Raw genomic sequence first — 17228 nt, 5'->3', positions numbered from 1 at the left:
GAAAGATCCAAAAAATAGCATTTTTAAAGTAGTCCCAATTCAATATAGCCGCACCTTCGCATAAAGGCACGATTAAATCAAAGTCATAACCGAAAATTATTTTCCGCTCAATCAAAATCATAACCGATTTTAACTGTTTTCGAGCTAGCGTAAAAAGCAAAACTATTGGATAGCATAGAACATAGAATATTAGCAAACTACATACAGTTTCTTTATATAAAAAATTAAATAGGCAAACATTGCGTTATAATTTTTCGCAATACGAAAAGATCCACTTCGCGGGAACTTTTTAAATGAATCAACGAGGTATACTTTCAAATTGGGGCCAAATGGAACAATTTTAAGGAACTATTGTTTCGATCAATTTCATCACGTTGATTTTCCTCTAATACTGCTAACCAAGACTCTTGAAGTTATGTAATATTTTGGGCGGGAGTTTTTCTCTTCCGGAAGACTCCAGGGAATCAAATCTAAATGCAAAGTCTGGATCTTCTTCCTTGATAATAAATATTCCACGACTAATTCCGAAGGAAATGTCTCACAATGAAGTATATCCTTTCCTTTACAATACAGGCAAAATATTAATGTTCCTTAAAGAAGACTCCTTAGAAATTTGCGCGAATCAATGGCTTTGGTTGTATTCTTATCAGTTTGATGCCAATTTTCTGATTATATTTTTCGTAGCGAGTTCTATTTAGTTAATTATTGTTATGGGGCGTAGCTTTGGGATAAAATAGGATGTATTAATTAGGTAAAACATATCCTTGTCGAACGCACCCACACTATAACAAATGAGAGAATTCCACTTTACTTTAGATACACTTTATTACAAAACCCAACACCTTTTATTAATTACTTGACTTTAAGACTTCACTGGATACTTCCTACTCGACTGTAACTAACTGTGTGACTAACTGAACTCACTGCTCAGACTAGATTGATAAAGAGCCGCAACGGGACTTCCTGGTTTCCCCTCAAGAATTATAAATGACCTTCTCTCCCGAAGTATACGCTTAAGTGTTAAACTATCAGGAAGAATTAAATGGGACCATATTATTGCATAATTAATGTAATGTGTTGAAAAATTATCATTTTTATTCAACTGCCTTGATGAGAAGGATTCTTTTGGGGAATGATTCTTTTGGAAGATTGCATTTTTGGTATCGAATCAGGAACATGACATTTCCTATGTTTCCCATATGTTTCTAGCGAGCCGAAAAATTTTTTGAGTTTATTAGCTGTTTTCTGTTTTTGTAGAATGAATTAGTAAAAAATACTAATACAAAATAAAAGCCAATTTAATAACGAAGAGGCAACCGAAAACCCTAAATTGGCAATCTACGTAGTTTTGGAGATATCTCGTGAAATGTGTACGAAAACAGGGAAAAATTACACTAAAACTGGTTGCATTTTTCAGAACTAATGTCACTGTATCGAATAATGGAAAAAATTATATATTGCGCATTCTCTCTCCTCTCCCGAGAGTTCGAGCAATTAAAGGCAATGAAAAGTGTTGATTTGAATGTTTAGCACCATGATCCATTACTGAGATAATTAATTGGTAAATGGAACAGTCAGTGTCAATAATTTCTTTTCTTTTTCGTTGGATTACCAATTTACGCCAAAATCTTTTATTGGCCATGAAAAAAGAAGAAGGATTTGTGACCTTTTTTTCCACTCCAATAAATTAACTTGAATTCTGGTGCGCGAAAATCTCTCTTTGACTTCTCCCTCAGCTCTCTGGAGAACAATAGGAAAATGGGAAAATGAGACGACAAATCTCTATACAGAATCCTTGAGTTTTTATGGCAGTAAAAAAAAAGATTTGATTCTCGGTGGTGTATATAAGGTTGAGTGAGTGAAACAAATTGGAATTATGTGTTGAGCATTTGGATATTTTTGTGTGAGATCGTGGGTGAAAAATCTTATAATTTATTGCATTAAAAATGTTATATTGAGCTTTATTTAATTTTTTTTATGGAGTTTAATTCGAGATATCTCAATCAGAATTATTTTGTTGGTTTCTTTTGCAGTCGAAAACGCCACTCCCAAAACCACAACAGACCCACACAACCCTTCAGAGGCATATCAAAGGATCAGTACGGAGTGTTTATATTCCAAGGTAAGAATGTCAATGTGACTCATGTGACTAAAGCCCGGTGAAAATGATTTTCTTGGTGCAATTTTAAGGGGAGAAAGAGAGAAAAGAATACACATTATTTGAAAATGTCACGAAAAAATGATTTTACTTTCAACACTTGGTTGCTCTTTTTATTTCACCACCCTAAACATTATAGACCAGTAAAAATGGAAGGAAATTAAATTTTTGACCTTTTCTCAGCATTTTCCATCGTTCTTTTGGAAAATAAATGAAAAGAGATTGTAAAGAATCTCAGCTTATTACAACATTAAATTTTATTTAAACTTTCTTTTCAAGCTTCCTGAAAATCCTTCCAAACTCTTATCAACGACCATTTTTTAAAGTTAATTATATTGTGGGCAAATTGTTAGAAGATCGATTTGATTAAAAAAGGAAGTCATAAATAATTTCTTAATGAGAGAAGGTGCCCTTGAAGGTGCGCAAAATTGATGATATATTGGATTGAAATATGATTTGGACGTATTTCAATTGCTCATTGAATATTCCGTGTTTGTAGAGCATTATGAAAAATTACCACTCCCACTTTAAATTCATAATTCATCATCTAAATAATGGAGCATTTCGAAATTATTTCACCTTATGAGCTTCTCAATGAAATTCAGTGTATCTTAACCTTTGAAGGGTATCAATAATTAACAATGTGGTGTATTATCTTATTAAGTAAAATTCAGGGGTATCAGGTGTCTCACTTAAACCTCTGTAATAGCAACAGCTCACTCTCAAAATAATGCTTTAAAAGGGAGATTGCTTAATAATTTTTGCGTGGTTTCAAATAGTCTGAAAAAAAAAACGTAAAAATGCTCTAAAGTAATAAACAGAAGGCAAAAAGCTTTTAACCCTTTATGGATAACAAAGAACCTCGAGAGTAGATTGCAAATCGGTTGAGGCATAGGTCCTTCAAAGCAGTTTACACTACTTTCTTTTCGGGAATAAAACTGCGACTTATGTGTCTCAATCTCTCGAGAGAAGCATTTCACTGGTTTCATTCATTTTAGTTTCAGTTACATATTCGTTGCTCTCAAGAATTATAGTCTAAAGGCGAAAAATCATCTTGTGACAAATCGTAACCGAGTATTTATACGAGAATGTGAAATTGTTGCGTGAAAAATACCGTCACGATATTTATTCGTTTTATCGGGCTAGAGGTCAAACGGTACTAGATATCGACATTCAGTCTTAAGTGACCCTTCCATAAGTACATATCGTCCTTGGACCAGAAATTTTCATAACTTCCTCATCATCTATACCAGCAAATCTTGTAGCAGTGAGATAATACGGACTGTACAAGAATTGCTTTGAAAAATATTCCCTTAATAAATAAATTATATTTTACTTCGACACTTTTACTTGGGCTATTTTGATCTTCTAGTTTCTGTTTTTTCTTCTAATTTCTATTTGTTCGTAGAGGGTTAATGAACATTTAATACTCCTAACAGAGTACTGTATATGCGAGTGACTGTCCTCAGAGAATGATTTTAGCATCCTGTTCGTAAGCTTTTCTTTAATTCTAGTGTTTAAGGATGGTGTCCACCGCTCCTCTCTGTCATGTTCGATGGGTAAAGAACATCCTTAAATGTTAGAATTAAAAAAAAACTAAGAACAGCATGAGCAAAGCTATCCCCGGAGAGCAAAAATACCCGTATTTACGGTACTATACTTAGGCCTATGTGTATGGTACTATATAGGTATTTACTCATTATTGAATTATTTTATTTTTATGTACACGGTAAGAAATTTTGGCACATATTTGTTCCAAAAATTAGCTCGTCCACGAACACCATAATTTTTGGCATAATCTTGTTCATTTTACGAGACTCAAAAAGATACCCAATATTAGTAACGAATTTGTTCCAAAATGTAGCTCGTCCACGGACACCGAAAATTTTTGGAACAAATTTGTACCTCCTAGGAGGAAGAAAAAGATACCCAATATTAGTAACGAATTTGTTCCAATAAATAGCTCGTCTAGTATAAAATCGTATCCCTCCTCCTCTCACACTCAGTCACCCGTCACCGAAGCGAAGAGGACGCCAAATATGTGGCAGTATTCGTGCTACATGGTTTCACTTTTTTAATTCGAGATTCCCTTCCCCTCCTGCTGCCAGCACTCGCATATGATTTCGTCATGCACCCATCTGTATAAAACACTCTTAAATTGATTTTTATTTGATGTTCCTTATGAACTTTCGCCACCGAAATCCATCTCGACTGAAGTATAAGCCTTAACTATAAAACGAAATCACTTACACCGATTTGTTCCCGACAATGGGAACAAAAAGCTTCCCCATATGAATAACAATTTCGTTCCAAAAATTACCTCGTCCACGGACATCGAAAATGTTTGAAACAAATATGTTACAGATGTAGGAGTAATATTGTTATAAAATATATGTTCTAATTTGTTCCTGAGAGTGGGAACAATACAGCCGAGTGCAACAAATTCTGTTCCAAATTTCAGGAACAAATTTGTATAAAACGAATTCAACTCAAATTGTACACATTCCACTGTATCAAAACGGTTCACCAAAAGAAAACCAAAAGAAAACTCTAACAAAATTGTAACTGCATTTCATAACAAAACTATAAAGCTTTTAAAGAAAGCTTTTTGGAACAAAAAATATCTTTTCTAGGTGCAAATCGATTCCAAAAAAATTTGTTCCAAGAAAAACTTGTTCCAATATTTTGGTCAGTGTCCAAAAGTTTTTACCGTGTAATCAAGGTTATTTTTTGGATTGTGAAGTTAAGTTTAGCATAACCTCAAAGACAGAGATTTCTATTTTGTTGCAAATTGACTGAAATATCAGTCTAATATTTTTTATGACCAATTTGATTATTCGAAAGGCAATAAAATCACTTTTTTGCATTTTTTATTTACTGATACTTAAGGTTTTTTTACTGAAGAAGTTAGAATCAAAAAGAATATTGAATTAACTTCTATTGAATTATTTTTATATTCACTTAAATATTTTTTAATATAATCCAAGTATTTTTCCACAAATTATACGCAAGAAACACTTAATTTTCTATCCTATTTAGCCCTGACTTCTATAAAATAATTATTTGTTATATTTATTGTTGATTTCAATTCAATAATTAGGTATAAGGTTATAATTTATTGTTTGATCTAATTTCAACCTCAGAAACTTTAGAAATTTTAGAAGAAGAAAGGTTAGAAATTTTATAGGTTAGAATTTTAAATATGTAAAGCGCAAAGCGTTTCAAATACAGTCAGAAAAGCAAAATCCGTTGTTATTTTTCTTATAAAATGTTCAGATTACTGATAAGAATTTCACTAATAAGAAGAGAAACTTATATATTTTATACACAAAAAAACGCTCTGAATAATTTATTTGAGGTTATAACAAGACATAACCTCACATTTTATTAAAATATCCTCTCAGGAAAATAAAGTGAAAATGAGATTTAATAAATATTTAAGTTTTATTAAACAAGTTCATAAATTTTCAGGAGAATTACTCAATTTTGGTAATTTTATCATAGTTGTGAAAATTTGCTGAGTTTATTTTCTCTCTTTACTTTCCACTTGGGAATTATTCTTGGGATGGAGAGAGGTTCATTCTGTGTATTTCAACTGAATAGTTGATGATGATGAATTGTACTCTCCTCAGATTCCACTTTCCGAATGGGAAACCACCTCCTCAGATAAGCGTTGAGACGACAACACAGCGCATCCAATCGACAGTTCATCAATTCCCTAACTCACAGATTCATCGTGATGAATTCCATCAGATTGTGGCAACTTGCGGCTTCCCTGTTTACTGGCGAGCACCACTCTTCAATTGCACCCAACACACACCGTCCGGCTGTGTCGATGGCTATAAATTTGTCGATTTCTGGAAGCAGTAAGTGAATCCACGGGGTGATTTAGCCCATGAACATTTTATTAGTAGGAATTTTCTCTCTTGATTTTTTTGTAGCATGTCATTGAGTTGTCATGATGCTCCTTCGAGATTTGTATATATTCTGTCGAAGGGGAATCGCTCGAGACCGTATATTTTGCCAGAAGATTTGGCGCCATTGGTGCAGGATGTTGTAGAGACACATCCTGGCCTGGCATTTCTCAAGGAAGCCGCAGAATTTCACTCACGCTACGTTCACACGGTGATTGCGAGGATTTTCTACTCTGTCAATCGTAGTTGGTCCGGAAGGATCACCGTGAGTGAATTGAGACGGAGCAATCTCCTTCAGGTGATCCAATTGCTGGAGGAGGAGGAGGATATCAATCAAATCATGGCATACTTTAGCTATGAGCATTTCTATGTGATCTATTGCAAATTCTGGGAACTGGATCGTGATCATGATTTGCTCATTGATCAGAATGATCTGGCACGACACAATGATCATGCACTGTCCCTGAGAATGATTGAGAGAATCTTCTCGGGATGTGTGACGCGTGGGGGCATAAAAAATCGCAATATGGGTCCGAATGGTCCGCGAATTACCTACACGGATTTTGTGTGGTTTTTGCTGTCCGAAGAGGACAAATCCAATCCTACGGCCATTGAGTACTGGTTTAGGTGTATGGATCTCGATGGGGATGGTATTCTGTCCATGTACGAATTGGAGTATTTTTATGAGGAACAACAGCAGCGAATGGAGTCAATTGGAATTGAGACGCTGCCCTTTGAAGACTGCATTTGTCAGGTAGGATTCTATGATATTCTAATTTATTTTTTACCTATTTTTGTTAAATATTTTTTAGCCGATTTTGGAAATTTAATTAAAAAAAAAAGAATAGCAAATGACTTAGATGCTATACCCCAAAAGTACTTTTGCCTTATTCACCGTTTACCGGTTCTCAACCGATATGACCCGATTCATAAATCCCATAAGTCACTCAAAAAAAAAAACCCAAAATAGTTTTAAGAGTAATAAATTAAGAAGTGATCAAATAAAAATAATCCAAACGATTAGAAGTGGACATTGCTGTGACAAGAAGTTTCTAAAACTAATAAAAAAAGAGGACACAGAATTATGCGATAAGTGCGAAACCGTGGAAGATATAAATCACATAGTGATCCAATGCAGAAAATTTAATGAGATAGGAGAAAACTATAAGTGCATTAATAATGAAAAAGTGAGTATAAAAAATATTCTTAAAATAGCAAACGAAAAAACATACAAAGAGATCTACAAATATATCAAAGAAATAAAAGTGAGCATATAATAATTCAAAAACTGTGATCGTATAACAAAAATAAGTGATATAATAAATAATAATAAGTGATATAAAAAAAGTGATAATAAATAAGTGATAAATAAATTAAAAATATAAATAAAATAAAATAGTGAAATCGAGTGAAGTACATGAAATAACGGAAAGTTTAAATTTGAACTAAGTGAACAAAAATGGCTATATGGACCCGAGTGAGTCCGACAGCCTTACATAAAATAGAAGAAGAAGAAGAGTAATAAAATTGATTTTCTGATAAAAGTTACTTATCTGTTCATAACTGGATCACCATCGATTTAAACCGATTTATAAAGCACTCAAAAAATCGTCTAAAAAAGCTTAGAAGTGGTAGAATTAGAATTTTGAATAAAAATTAATTACAGGTTCAGAACCATGCATTCATTCATTACCGGTCTATAATCGATTGGACCGGGTTCAGTCTTATCAGATATTCCAAGACCTTTCCAATGAAAAGAGCTGGCACAGCGTCCCATGCTTTGTGAAATGCTTGAACTCGTGACTTAGATGCTATACATTAATAGTACTTTCGCATCATTACCGGTTCACAACCGATTTATGAAGCCTTCGAAGAGTGACCTGAAAAACCTTAAAAAGATGCGGTTGAATTTAGAATAAAAAAAATTAGTTATTGGATCAAAGCCAGTTCATAACTGTTCTGACCGTTCATTACCGGTTCATAACCGATTGGAACTGGTTTAACACTCAATCGGCTCTTTTTCAATCGGGCGTCAAATTTTGTTGACAATTTTCACGTTTAATTATGAAGCTAATTCGCTGTAGTTCTTCCTATTTTATCGTGATTCTTTATAATTGAGCGCAATTAGTGGAATTTACAAAGGCTTTGATGCTCAATTCTATCGCTAAATCGGATGACATTTTGCCCCATATTCCCGTTTGAGAGAGAGTCTACTGTATACCTTAACAGTGCTTTCCCATCATTACCGGTTCACAACCGATTTGAACAGTTTTATTAAGTACTCATTATTATTAAGCGTATCGAGACACTTTATTTGGTATTACAATGTAATCATTAGAAGGTGCCTCGTGTTGGAAGAATCTGCTGATCGTAGATCGCCCAGGAACGCCTTCCCCGTAGTGAATGCTTCTTCCATGCTCTTGAAGTATTTTTGGGCAGAGGCGGTGCATTTTATTACGTTTTATCACAGTGAAAATGTCTTTTTTCTAGACATTCAGTTGCTTGGACCGGGCGGGACTCGAACTCACAGCTGTGAGTCGAGTAAGAGATCTCACTGCCCAAGACCAGCTGTCTTGCCTATTGCACCACTGAGATCCCCATTAAGTACTCATAAAGTCGCCTGAAAAAGTTTAGAGGAGATACAAAGTAATTTCAGACAAAAAAATACTTATCGGTTCATGCCCGGTTCATTGTCGGTTCATAACCAATTGCAACCGGTTCAGTCTTATCAGATGTTCCAAGACCTTTCGAAGGAACCCAACATAGCTTCATTCGGTTGAGAAAAACATTCTCTAAACTCGTTTTAACTTTTGACCTTAAAAAACTCTTATCCTGAAAAACGATTTTTTCGCATATGGACGTCCATCTAGGTAATCTCTAAAGGCCTCTACACATTTAGAAGAATTTTAGTCAATAATTGAAGAAAATCTTCTACATTGCTGTAGGTGGAAACGTCGAAGTTCTTTCAAAACGCAATTTTTGAAGAAAATTGGTCCCAATAGAAGCTTTAAAACATATCCAACAAATTGAAAGAAATCGCAGTTGCAGCAATCTCAAAAAGAACATGGTTTTGAAAAAGAAGTGCCAGGTTCGAGGAAAAATTAGGAACATGTTAATGGTCTCGGGTTCGATTTATGGTAGGAGGGGCCCCTCGAAAGCTCTAAATAGGCTCAAATTGATCCTTGAGAATATTTAACCTGCAGAATTTGGCAATAAAGGATTATAGCTTTGAGGTCTTAGTGGTCCCTGGTCTGAGGAAGTACTAGAATAATCGACGTTGGACATCGGATCATCAATCAAAATTGAAAATGATTTAAATTAATTTAAAAAATTATTCGCTGTATGCAAAATGTTTTTATAGAAGGAACTCATTAGGGAAAAGATAATTTGTAAAAAGTGGTGAATAATTTTCTAAAAATTATTTCAATTTGGAGTGACAATCCAACCTTAAGTGTCAATCTCTCCAGGGCTTTCCTTATAATAACAAAACGAAATTACAGCAATAAAATTGTTGCGAGACATTTTAACTTTAATTAAGCAGTTAAGCGTCTTTCAAATTCAGCTATTGTGGTAGAAGTTTTGTTAATTTGAGATGTACAAATGTTTCAAGTTAGTTTTCTCATAAAATTAATCCATTAAGAAAACTTTCGTTGATAAGTTTGACACTTAAAATTCAAAGTGATTTTTGCTGTGCTAGAAAAGTTTTCCCCCCAAGAATTTTCAATATTATATTTTCCACATCATTTTCAAAAACCTTCTCTATAAGGTGAACTTTTAGAAAATGGATCAGAAAGTTCATTCTTTTTTTGTGATAAAGAAAAATGTTTCTTGAAAAAGTTGTAGATGAGTAAATTTTAGGGTAAGATGGACTAATTCGGAATTATGTCTATTTTGGAATTTTGAGATTTTCTCACTGATTCAGTTGGTCAATGAGGAAAAGAAAACCACTAAGAAATACAAGACTTTATATTCGAGAGCATACTTCCTCGTTGTTTTTTTCTTTTGCCATCTAAAACTGTTAGGAAATCCCAAAGTTCCAAATTAGACATGATTCCAAATTAACTCATCTTACCCTAAGAATGGGTTGATTAGAGATCTCTAAGATTCCTAATCAGCTAAGTCTTGAGAATTAAGTATTCTTTTTTCAAAAATTTGTTTCACGTTTTCTCAAATCCATTAGATATCTAATTTTATTTGTAGGAGAAGGTTTTGAAAGGAGGACGTTTGGATTTCGTAAGCCGAAAGCTTGCTAAAACCACCAAGAAAACTTTTCCTTGTAGAAAATTATGGGAAATTGATCAAAAATGGAATGGAAAATGCTCTTTACGAATCTCAAAAGCTTTTTGATTTTTTTTTTCAAAAATTCTATGCTAACCCTATTTTGATTATTTTAGTTTAGGGCCTAATGAGGAAAGCTTTAGCGAGGTATTTCCTAATACTTCTTTGAAGGCGACATCGTACCTTCCTTTGAGAAAAGTTGATCAAAATTTTACCCAAAATTCCTTTAAAAGCATATTTTGAAGATTTTCAAAATTAGGTTTTGCGCAAGAATTTGGCAAAAAATTAAGTTTTCAAAACATGTAAAAAAAAATACTATAATGTGATTTAAATTTTTGAGATCAGGTCTAATGGGCTCTACTCGACACATTGGGAGCAATTTTCGTCAAAAAAATTGCTTTTTTTGAAGGAAATTGCCTGCAGCGCTGTAGGTGGAAACATCAGAATTCTGTTAAAAAATGGAATTTTTTGACAAAAAATACTCCCAATGTGTAGATGCCTTAATATATCCAAATATGTCTTAAAATTGTAAATATTTAATTTATTTCCCATATTGAGATTCTAAAATCACTATTTCTCAAAATAAAAATTTGTTCAGTAAAGTTAAAAAGTTTCAAATTACAATAAAAATGACTAATTTGTAATCTCTTTTACTTAGAGTTGAATTGCAAAAAATTTGAATAAGTTAAACCAATGTATGGTTAAAATACTAATCTTAAAGAGGCTCAGTGGATCCAATAGATAAAATTAAGTGTCTTAGGTGTCTTATAAACTTAAAAAGAAACGTATTTACAAATTTATTTAAGAGAGCTGTTCAAGGGAAAGCTCCCATCAAAATTGTCTCTTTGCTACCCCCTATATCCGCTACTTGAATCAGACAACTTCAGTGAAATATAATATCATTGAAATTTTGAGTTATTTGAACTCTGATTCATAACAGTTATCTAAGTATATTTAACAAAAATATAGAATACAAAAAAATATGCAAAAAAAAGAAATTTTAAAACCCGAGATGACAATGCATTTCTCCATAAGTTAGACCATTAAAAAACTTTATTAATGTGAGTAAATTATGCGAAACTACTTTTGGGATTGAGCACATTGTTTTATTTATTTTTTCTTACTGTATTTAGCGATTCTTAACAATATTATAAATAAAATAACGATTTTGAGTGGGGCCCTCAGGACGAAAAAAAGGAAAACCTTTTCTAAAATGCAAGCCGTTTCAACGTTTTTTTTTATATTTTTGTATATTAAATGCTTTAATCGTTTATACTTAAAGCAGGTTAAACTGTAGTTTTTTTGTAATAATTTTTATTTTGTGGCCATTGTGACTATAGTAAACTTCTTAAATGTGGAGGCCCTTAAAATGTGTGGGTCCGTTGCCATAGCCTCGGGGAACCCACCTAAATCCGGCACTTAGTGAAGCTCACTGGATGCAATCCGAACACCTTTAGCGCCAGAAAAAATCTTAGTGACCGAAAGGGGATTCGAACCCGAGACACTTGCATCATAGAGCGAGTGCTCTACCACTTGACCCATTGACTGCCCGATTTTTTGCATAATTAACTGAAAATTAAACTTTGATAAGTGAAAATTCGAAAATGGGGCGTGGCCTAAAATTATAATTGAACACGCCCTCACATTGTTTAGGAAGACGAACTTTCTGCAACTATCTCTTTTTTGGGTATATTTTAAGAGCAATTATGACATTGGATTTCAGATGCTGGATATGATAAAACCAGTTCGTCCAGGATGCATAACATTGGGTGATCTCAAAAAGTGCAAGATGACTCCAATCTTCTTCGATACGTTCTTCAATCTCGAGAAATATCTGGAACATGAGCAGAGAGATCCATTTGCTACCTCACGCGACAATGATGATGTAAGTATCTCTTTGTTTTTTTTTATTGTCCTTTTAAAGCTTCTTCTAAAGGAATTTATTGAATTTGTCCTGGACAGATGTCTGACTGGGATCGGTATGCGGCTCAGGAGTATGAGTTGCTTGTCGCGGAAGAAGGTGGTGGTGATACTCAAGGGTGAGTATATTTGTGGTTGCAACCATTATGAGTTTTTGGCAAGAGACCCAAAAGCGAACTTTTGTTGATATGAAATTTTTTTGCCCCCTCAAATTTTGTGGACACTTTTTATTACATTCCCCCAATGGAAAGAGCTGTTAAATTTTACCCTCGCCTCTTTTCCGAGATAATTTGTGTTTTTTTTTTTGTTTTTTCCTCCTAGATATGTCCCAAATAATTTAGAAATGAAGTTGATATTATCAGAACATTTTGTTTTAACTTGTTTGGTATCACCCCAACATTTTTGTCTTTGTTTTTGTTGCCAATAATTGACGTTATTTTTTGTATTTCTCATTTTTTTTTCATTCACTTTAGATTGTGGATCCAACAAATCAACACAAACTTGTGTTTCCTTTAAAAAAAAAGAATTTTATTATGAAAAACACGATATTACTGTCATAAAAATCTAAATGCAATTTTATGTGAAAGAGTCTTTTCGAGAAATCATTTAATGTCCTGTGATTCCTTTTGTGTTAAATGTTTATTTTTTTTTTATTTTACAAAAGGAATAATTTTAGTTAAATTTTTATCTTATTTTTTTTCTTTTTTGATCTCTGACAGACAAGTACATTACAATCAATACTGATCTCCGAGATATAATTTTTCGTTGGGATTGAATGGTTTTAATTTTCTTTTCTTTTGACAAAAAAAAATTGTACTAAAACCGAAAGAGACAGAATGAGCAAGGAAATGAAATAAAATGGATATAAAACGTGCTGGATAAAAAGATTTAACCAGCTTAATTTAAAAAATGTTAATAAAAAATTTTAGAAAAAAAATTCTTTTTGAAAAAAGATCTATTGCCAATTTAAATTTCTAAAAAAAAACACTAAACGGATTTATATTGTTTTCATTTTCATTTCTTTATTTTATAAAACAAATAATGGTGAAGGGAGGAATTGTCTGGTTACGAAAGGGTAAGCACATTTAAAATGCATGAGGAATTTGATTTTGAGTTCTTTTTCTCTTTCTATATTATTTATTTTCTTTTTTATTTTTTATTATTTTCCTTTCATCCTGGTTATGTTTTTTTTGAAATTCTTTTGCTCTGCAATAAAAGTGCATTTAATTATAATCTTTCATTTGTCTGAAAAGAGATACTCATGAAAAAAAAAGTGTCTAAAACAATCAAACTGCGATATAAAAGCTACTAAAGCACCTTAATTGGCTTTTTATTTGTGTCTGCTAAAGAGCACAGAGAAAAAAATTGGTGTTTGTGGTATAAAAACAGTGAAAAATTAAATTTATTGCAATTATCATGCATTTTGTCTGTATCTGCTGTCTGTATACATTGGTGGAGGAAAAGAAAAGCGTACCTTGAAATATACAGGAATGGGACGACTGATGATATCAAAGGAAATAAATTTTATTTATCAAAAACTGTCATAATTTAATAAGAAGATACACAGTTTAAATGAGCAGATGATTTATATGACTAAATTACGACGATTGCTGATCTAACCGACAATATGTTTTTTTTATGCCTCAAAAGGTGGGTTTACGGTGAAAATGTTAATCAGCAGTATAATAGGGTTAACCATGATCGTCATAAACAATAAATAAGTCATAAACTTTTAAAGAATTTACATATCGTCGCTTTGATAAGCAATTGTCGTAAGATACTCTTTACTTAAATAAGCAATTCTACGAATTCTACAGTCTGTGTATTTCCATATTGTTATAAAAATTGCTGATATAGGTGATGAGGAAGTTACAACAATTGTCGATCAATGCGACGATATATAAAACTTCTACAAAAGGAGTAATAAAGGTCTTTTAGAGATTTGCGAAATGATCAAATCCTCTCGTTCTGTAATAACACTGAGAGAAATCTGAAAAAGTTAAAATAAAATTCCGGAAATGTTTATTTTACCCTGAAGTATTGATCCGAAATCGGTGTAAATATTATGCTTTTTAGGTGTATTAGGAGTTAAAGTTACCCTTTTTCATGTTAATTTTACCCATAAAAAGGTATAAAATTAACATAAAAAAATGTTGATATATTTTTACACTTAAAAAGTGTTAAAGTTATGAGGAACAAAGGTTAATTGCATCGAAATATAGATATATGTAAATGTCCTCTACAATTATGCCGGAGTAATCATCAAAATTCGGCTGAGTAAGAGACGAGTTAATTGAGGTTATGTGTTATGAAAATTGTTTTTCGACTGTGGTGCCTCTAGCGTTTGTCCTACGAAGTTCAAATAGCCTATAAAGTTGTAGGGTTATAGCGCTTTGTGAAACCTTTAATTTGCGCCCTCACTTGCCTAAATTGGTCAAATAGAACCGGATATATGGCATTTAGAATTTCGAGAACTTTGACCCCTCATATCTTCGATTCTATTGTAACCACCGCGAACTCACGCCACTTTTTATAAACTTCATAGCCTAGGGTACAACACTCTAAAATTTGATCATAATGCCCAATGGCGTTTTTGGGAAAAATAAGTTTGAATTTTGACGCTATCGCAGCGCCACTTGAGGTGACTTTTTGAACTTTCATCTGAAAGTGCTCATCGAGACGAAACCAAAAACCCAAAATTTAGGTCGATATGTTAATTAGAATCGGAGATAGAGGCCGGTCAATTTTCGAACTTTGACCCCTTATAGCTCGGGTCAGGGGTTATGGATCGATTTAAGTATTTTTTGTTTGATAGGTATAATCAAGGGCTACAACATACTAAAATTTCAGCCCGATGCACAAAGAAATATTTGAGTTCTTTAACCTAGAAAATTGAAAAATTTCTTTTTACTAATAGCACCTCTAGCTGTGGTTTTACAAACTTTTGATGTCAATAGCGAAGTGGCATTTCATGAGAGCGTTCTAAAATGCCCTCACTTTTTAAATTCTGATAATTAGATCCGGAGTGTGGCTATTTTAAGAATTTTTTTTGAACCCTTATAGCTCGGGTCAGGTGGGTCAGGGGACCTTAACCCTCTAACGGGTAAGATCGCCTCCAGGCGGTCTTCACAAAAATCATATTTACAGCGACAATAAAGGTTTTATTTATTTAAAAGTGCTATAGTGTCCTCGGTAATAGTCTTATAAACATCTCTTGAAAGTTTGAACTCATTTTGACTCTTCGTTTTGTTGCTATTCCCAGTTTTGTGAGACAGGTCAGAGAAAAAGCAACAAAAAATATTAGTGCAAAAAAACTCATTTCCAACTTGCATAAAAATATCGATTTAAAGTTATCTGACTAAAATAAATTTATTTTTTACTGAAAGATATGTCATTCTACTTTGTATATTTTCCCGTCAAATAATATCTGCAGATATCTTTAAGATTTCTGTAGAGAAAATCTACACCTCTACAGAATATCTGCAGATAATATCTGTAGATATTCTTACGAATTTTATTTGGGCTTGGGACAAAATTCGTTAGAATATTTCGGCAGATTTTCTGACGAATCTCTGACGAATTCCTGTAGATATTCTGCCGATTTTCTGTAGATTTTTTCTACATTCCAGACTTTCCAGACAAGATGTGTCAGAAGAGATGGAAAAATTTTTCTCTGAAGTTTGCAAAATTCAATAGTTATTTTTTGTGATATCACGGTGTTTATATAAAATAAAGAATTCTGCGACGCCGTGTTACAAGTAGAGAAAAGTGAAGTGAAAACTTTAAGCAGAGTATCGACCTAAATTTCGTGTTTTTGTATCATTCCATGGGCGATTTTTAAAAAATTAGTATTTTTGCTCGCATCTTTTTACTTATTTAAAATGTTTAATCGGTAATGCTTGTTAAGCAGAACACACCATTTTCTTTATAACTTCTACAGTTTCTACATAAATCAACAATATTTTTGTGAAGTAATGGACACTATGCCGATTTTCTCGGCAGAAATTCTACCGAAAATCTACAGATTTTCTAGCAGAAATTCAGCAGAAAATCTACAGATTTTCTCTGAATACACTGGGATATACCGTTAAAATTCAAAAAACCTCAGAGTAAAATCGGCAGGTAGAATAATGATTTGACGGGTTATTTAAAAAAATTTGAAAAAACTAAAAATGTGAATTTTAGAAGCAAAAAGAGTTTCAAAAAATTTTTATATTTTCTAACCTAGTGCCTAAACAAAAAGAGATAATGAAGAATGGATGGTTTTTTCGACTTTATTGGATCATAATTATCCTAGAAAACATTGTTTTAGAACTTTTTTTCGCATATTAAAGAAAACACCGTTAGAGGTTTAAGAATTTTTTTTTGGGCCATTATTAGCTCGGGTCAGGTAGGTCAGGAGACCCTAAATGTGGTACTGATCGAAAGCTGTAAGGCCCAGCTATAACATACTAAAATTTGACCCCTATCTTAACTTGGCCACCCATATATTCGTGATCAGGAAGTGATGAAACACATTTTGGCCAAGTTTGAGCCCGATCGAACGACATGAAATTTTGGTAGGATTATAGTAGGTGAGATTGTAAGAATCTGACCTAAGACATAGGTAAATGATAAGTTGTAAAAATGTCAGTAGATATTTCACGTGGAAGGGTCAAGCGGCGTTAGCCAAGATACTCGTCCCGGGCGCCAAAATCTTTTGGTACGCCTTTGAGAGGGCACCTTTGAATTGGGGTACCTTTGAAAATGGCCTTTTTCGTCTATTTTTAAAAAGAATTAAGGGTTTTTATAATGTAATTTGGCATCACTATGGGACTGTAATGTTAAATAATATCACGGTAAGGTTCAGTTCCGTTTAAAATAGGAGAAAAAGTCTATTTTAAAAGCTGTCCCAATTCAAAGGTGCCACACTTCCCCCTATTAAAGATTTTTTTCTATGGCTCATCGGTGACCCGATA

General features: G+C 33.1%; 1 protein-coding gene across 8 annotated transcripts in view; it reads left to right on the top strand.

Annotated features, from left to right (window-relative positions):
* Positions 1–17228, top strand: part of LOC129809801 (uncharacterized) — a 106005-nt gene that overhangs the window by 82554 nt on the left and 6223 nt on the right. For 4 of the 8 annotated variants that reach the window (XM_055859900.1, XM_055859898.1, XM_055859902.1 and 1 more), the window contains exons 4-8: positions 2034–2122; positions 5791–6024; positions 6100–6826; positions 12074–12235; positions 12313–12389. In XM_055859900.1, the coding sequence (XP_055715875.1) occupies positions 2034–2122; positions 5791–6024; positions 6100–6826; positions 12074–12235; positions 12313–12389 (1289 nt within the window). The other 4 variants (XM_055859906.1, XM_055859905.1, XM_055859904.1 and 1 more) reach the window with 3 other exon arrangements.

The sequence above is a fragment of the Phlebotomus papatasi genome, chromosome 1 (assembly GCF_024763615.1).
Source record: "Phlebotomus papatasi isolate M1 chromosome 1, Ppap_2.1, whole genome shotgun sequence".
In the NCBI taxonomy this organism is placed as follows: domain Eukaryota; kingdom Metazoa; phylum Arthropoda; class Insecta; order Diptera; family Psychodidae; genus Phlebotomus; species Phlebotomus papatasi.
Note: the sequence above shows the minus strand (reverse complement) of the source record. Positions and strands in the feature narration are given on the sequence as shown.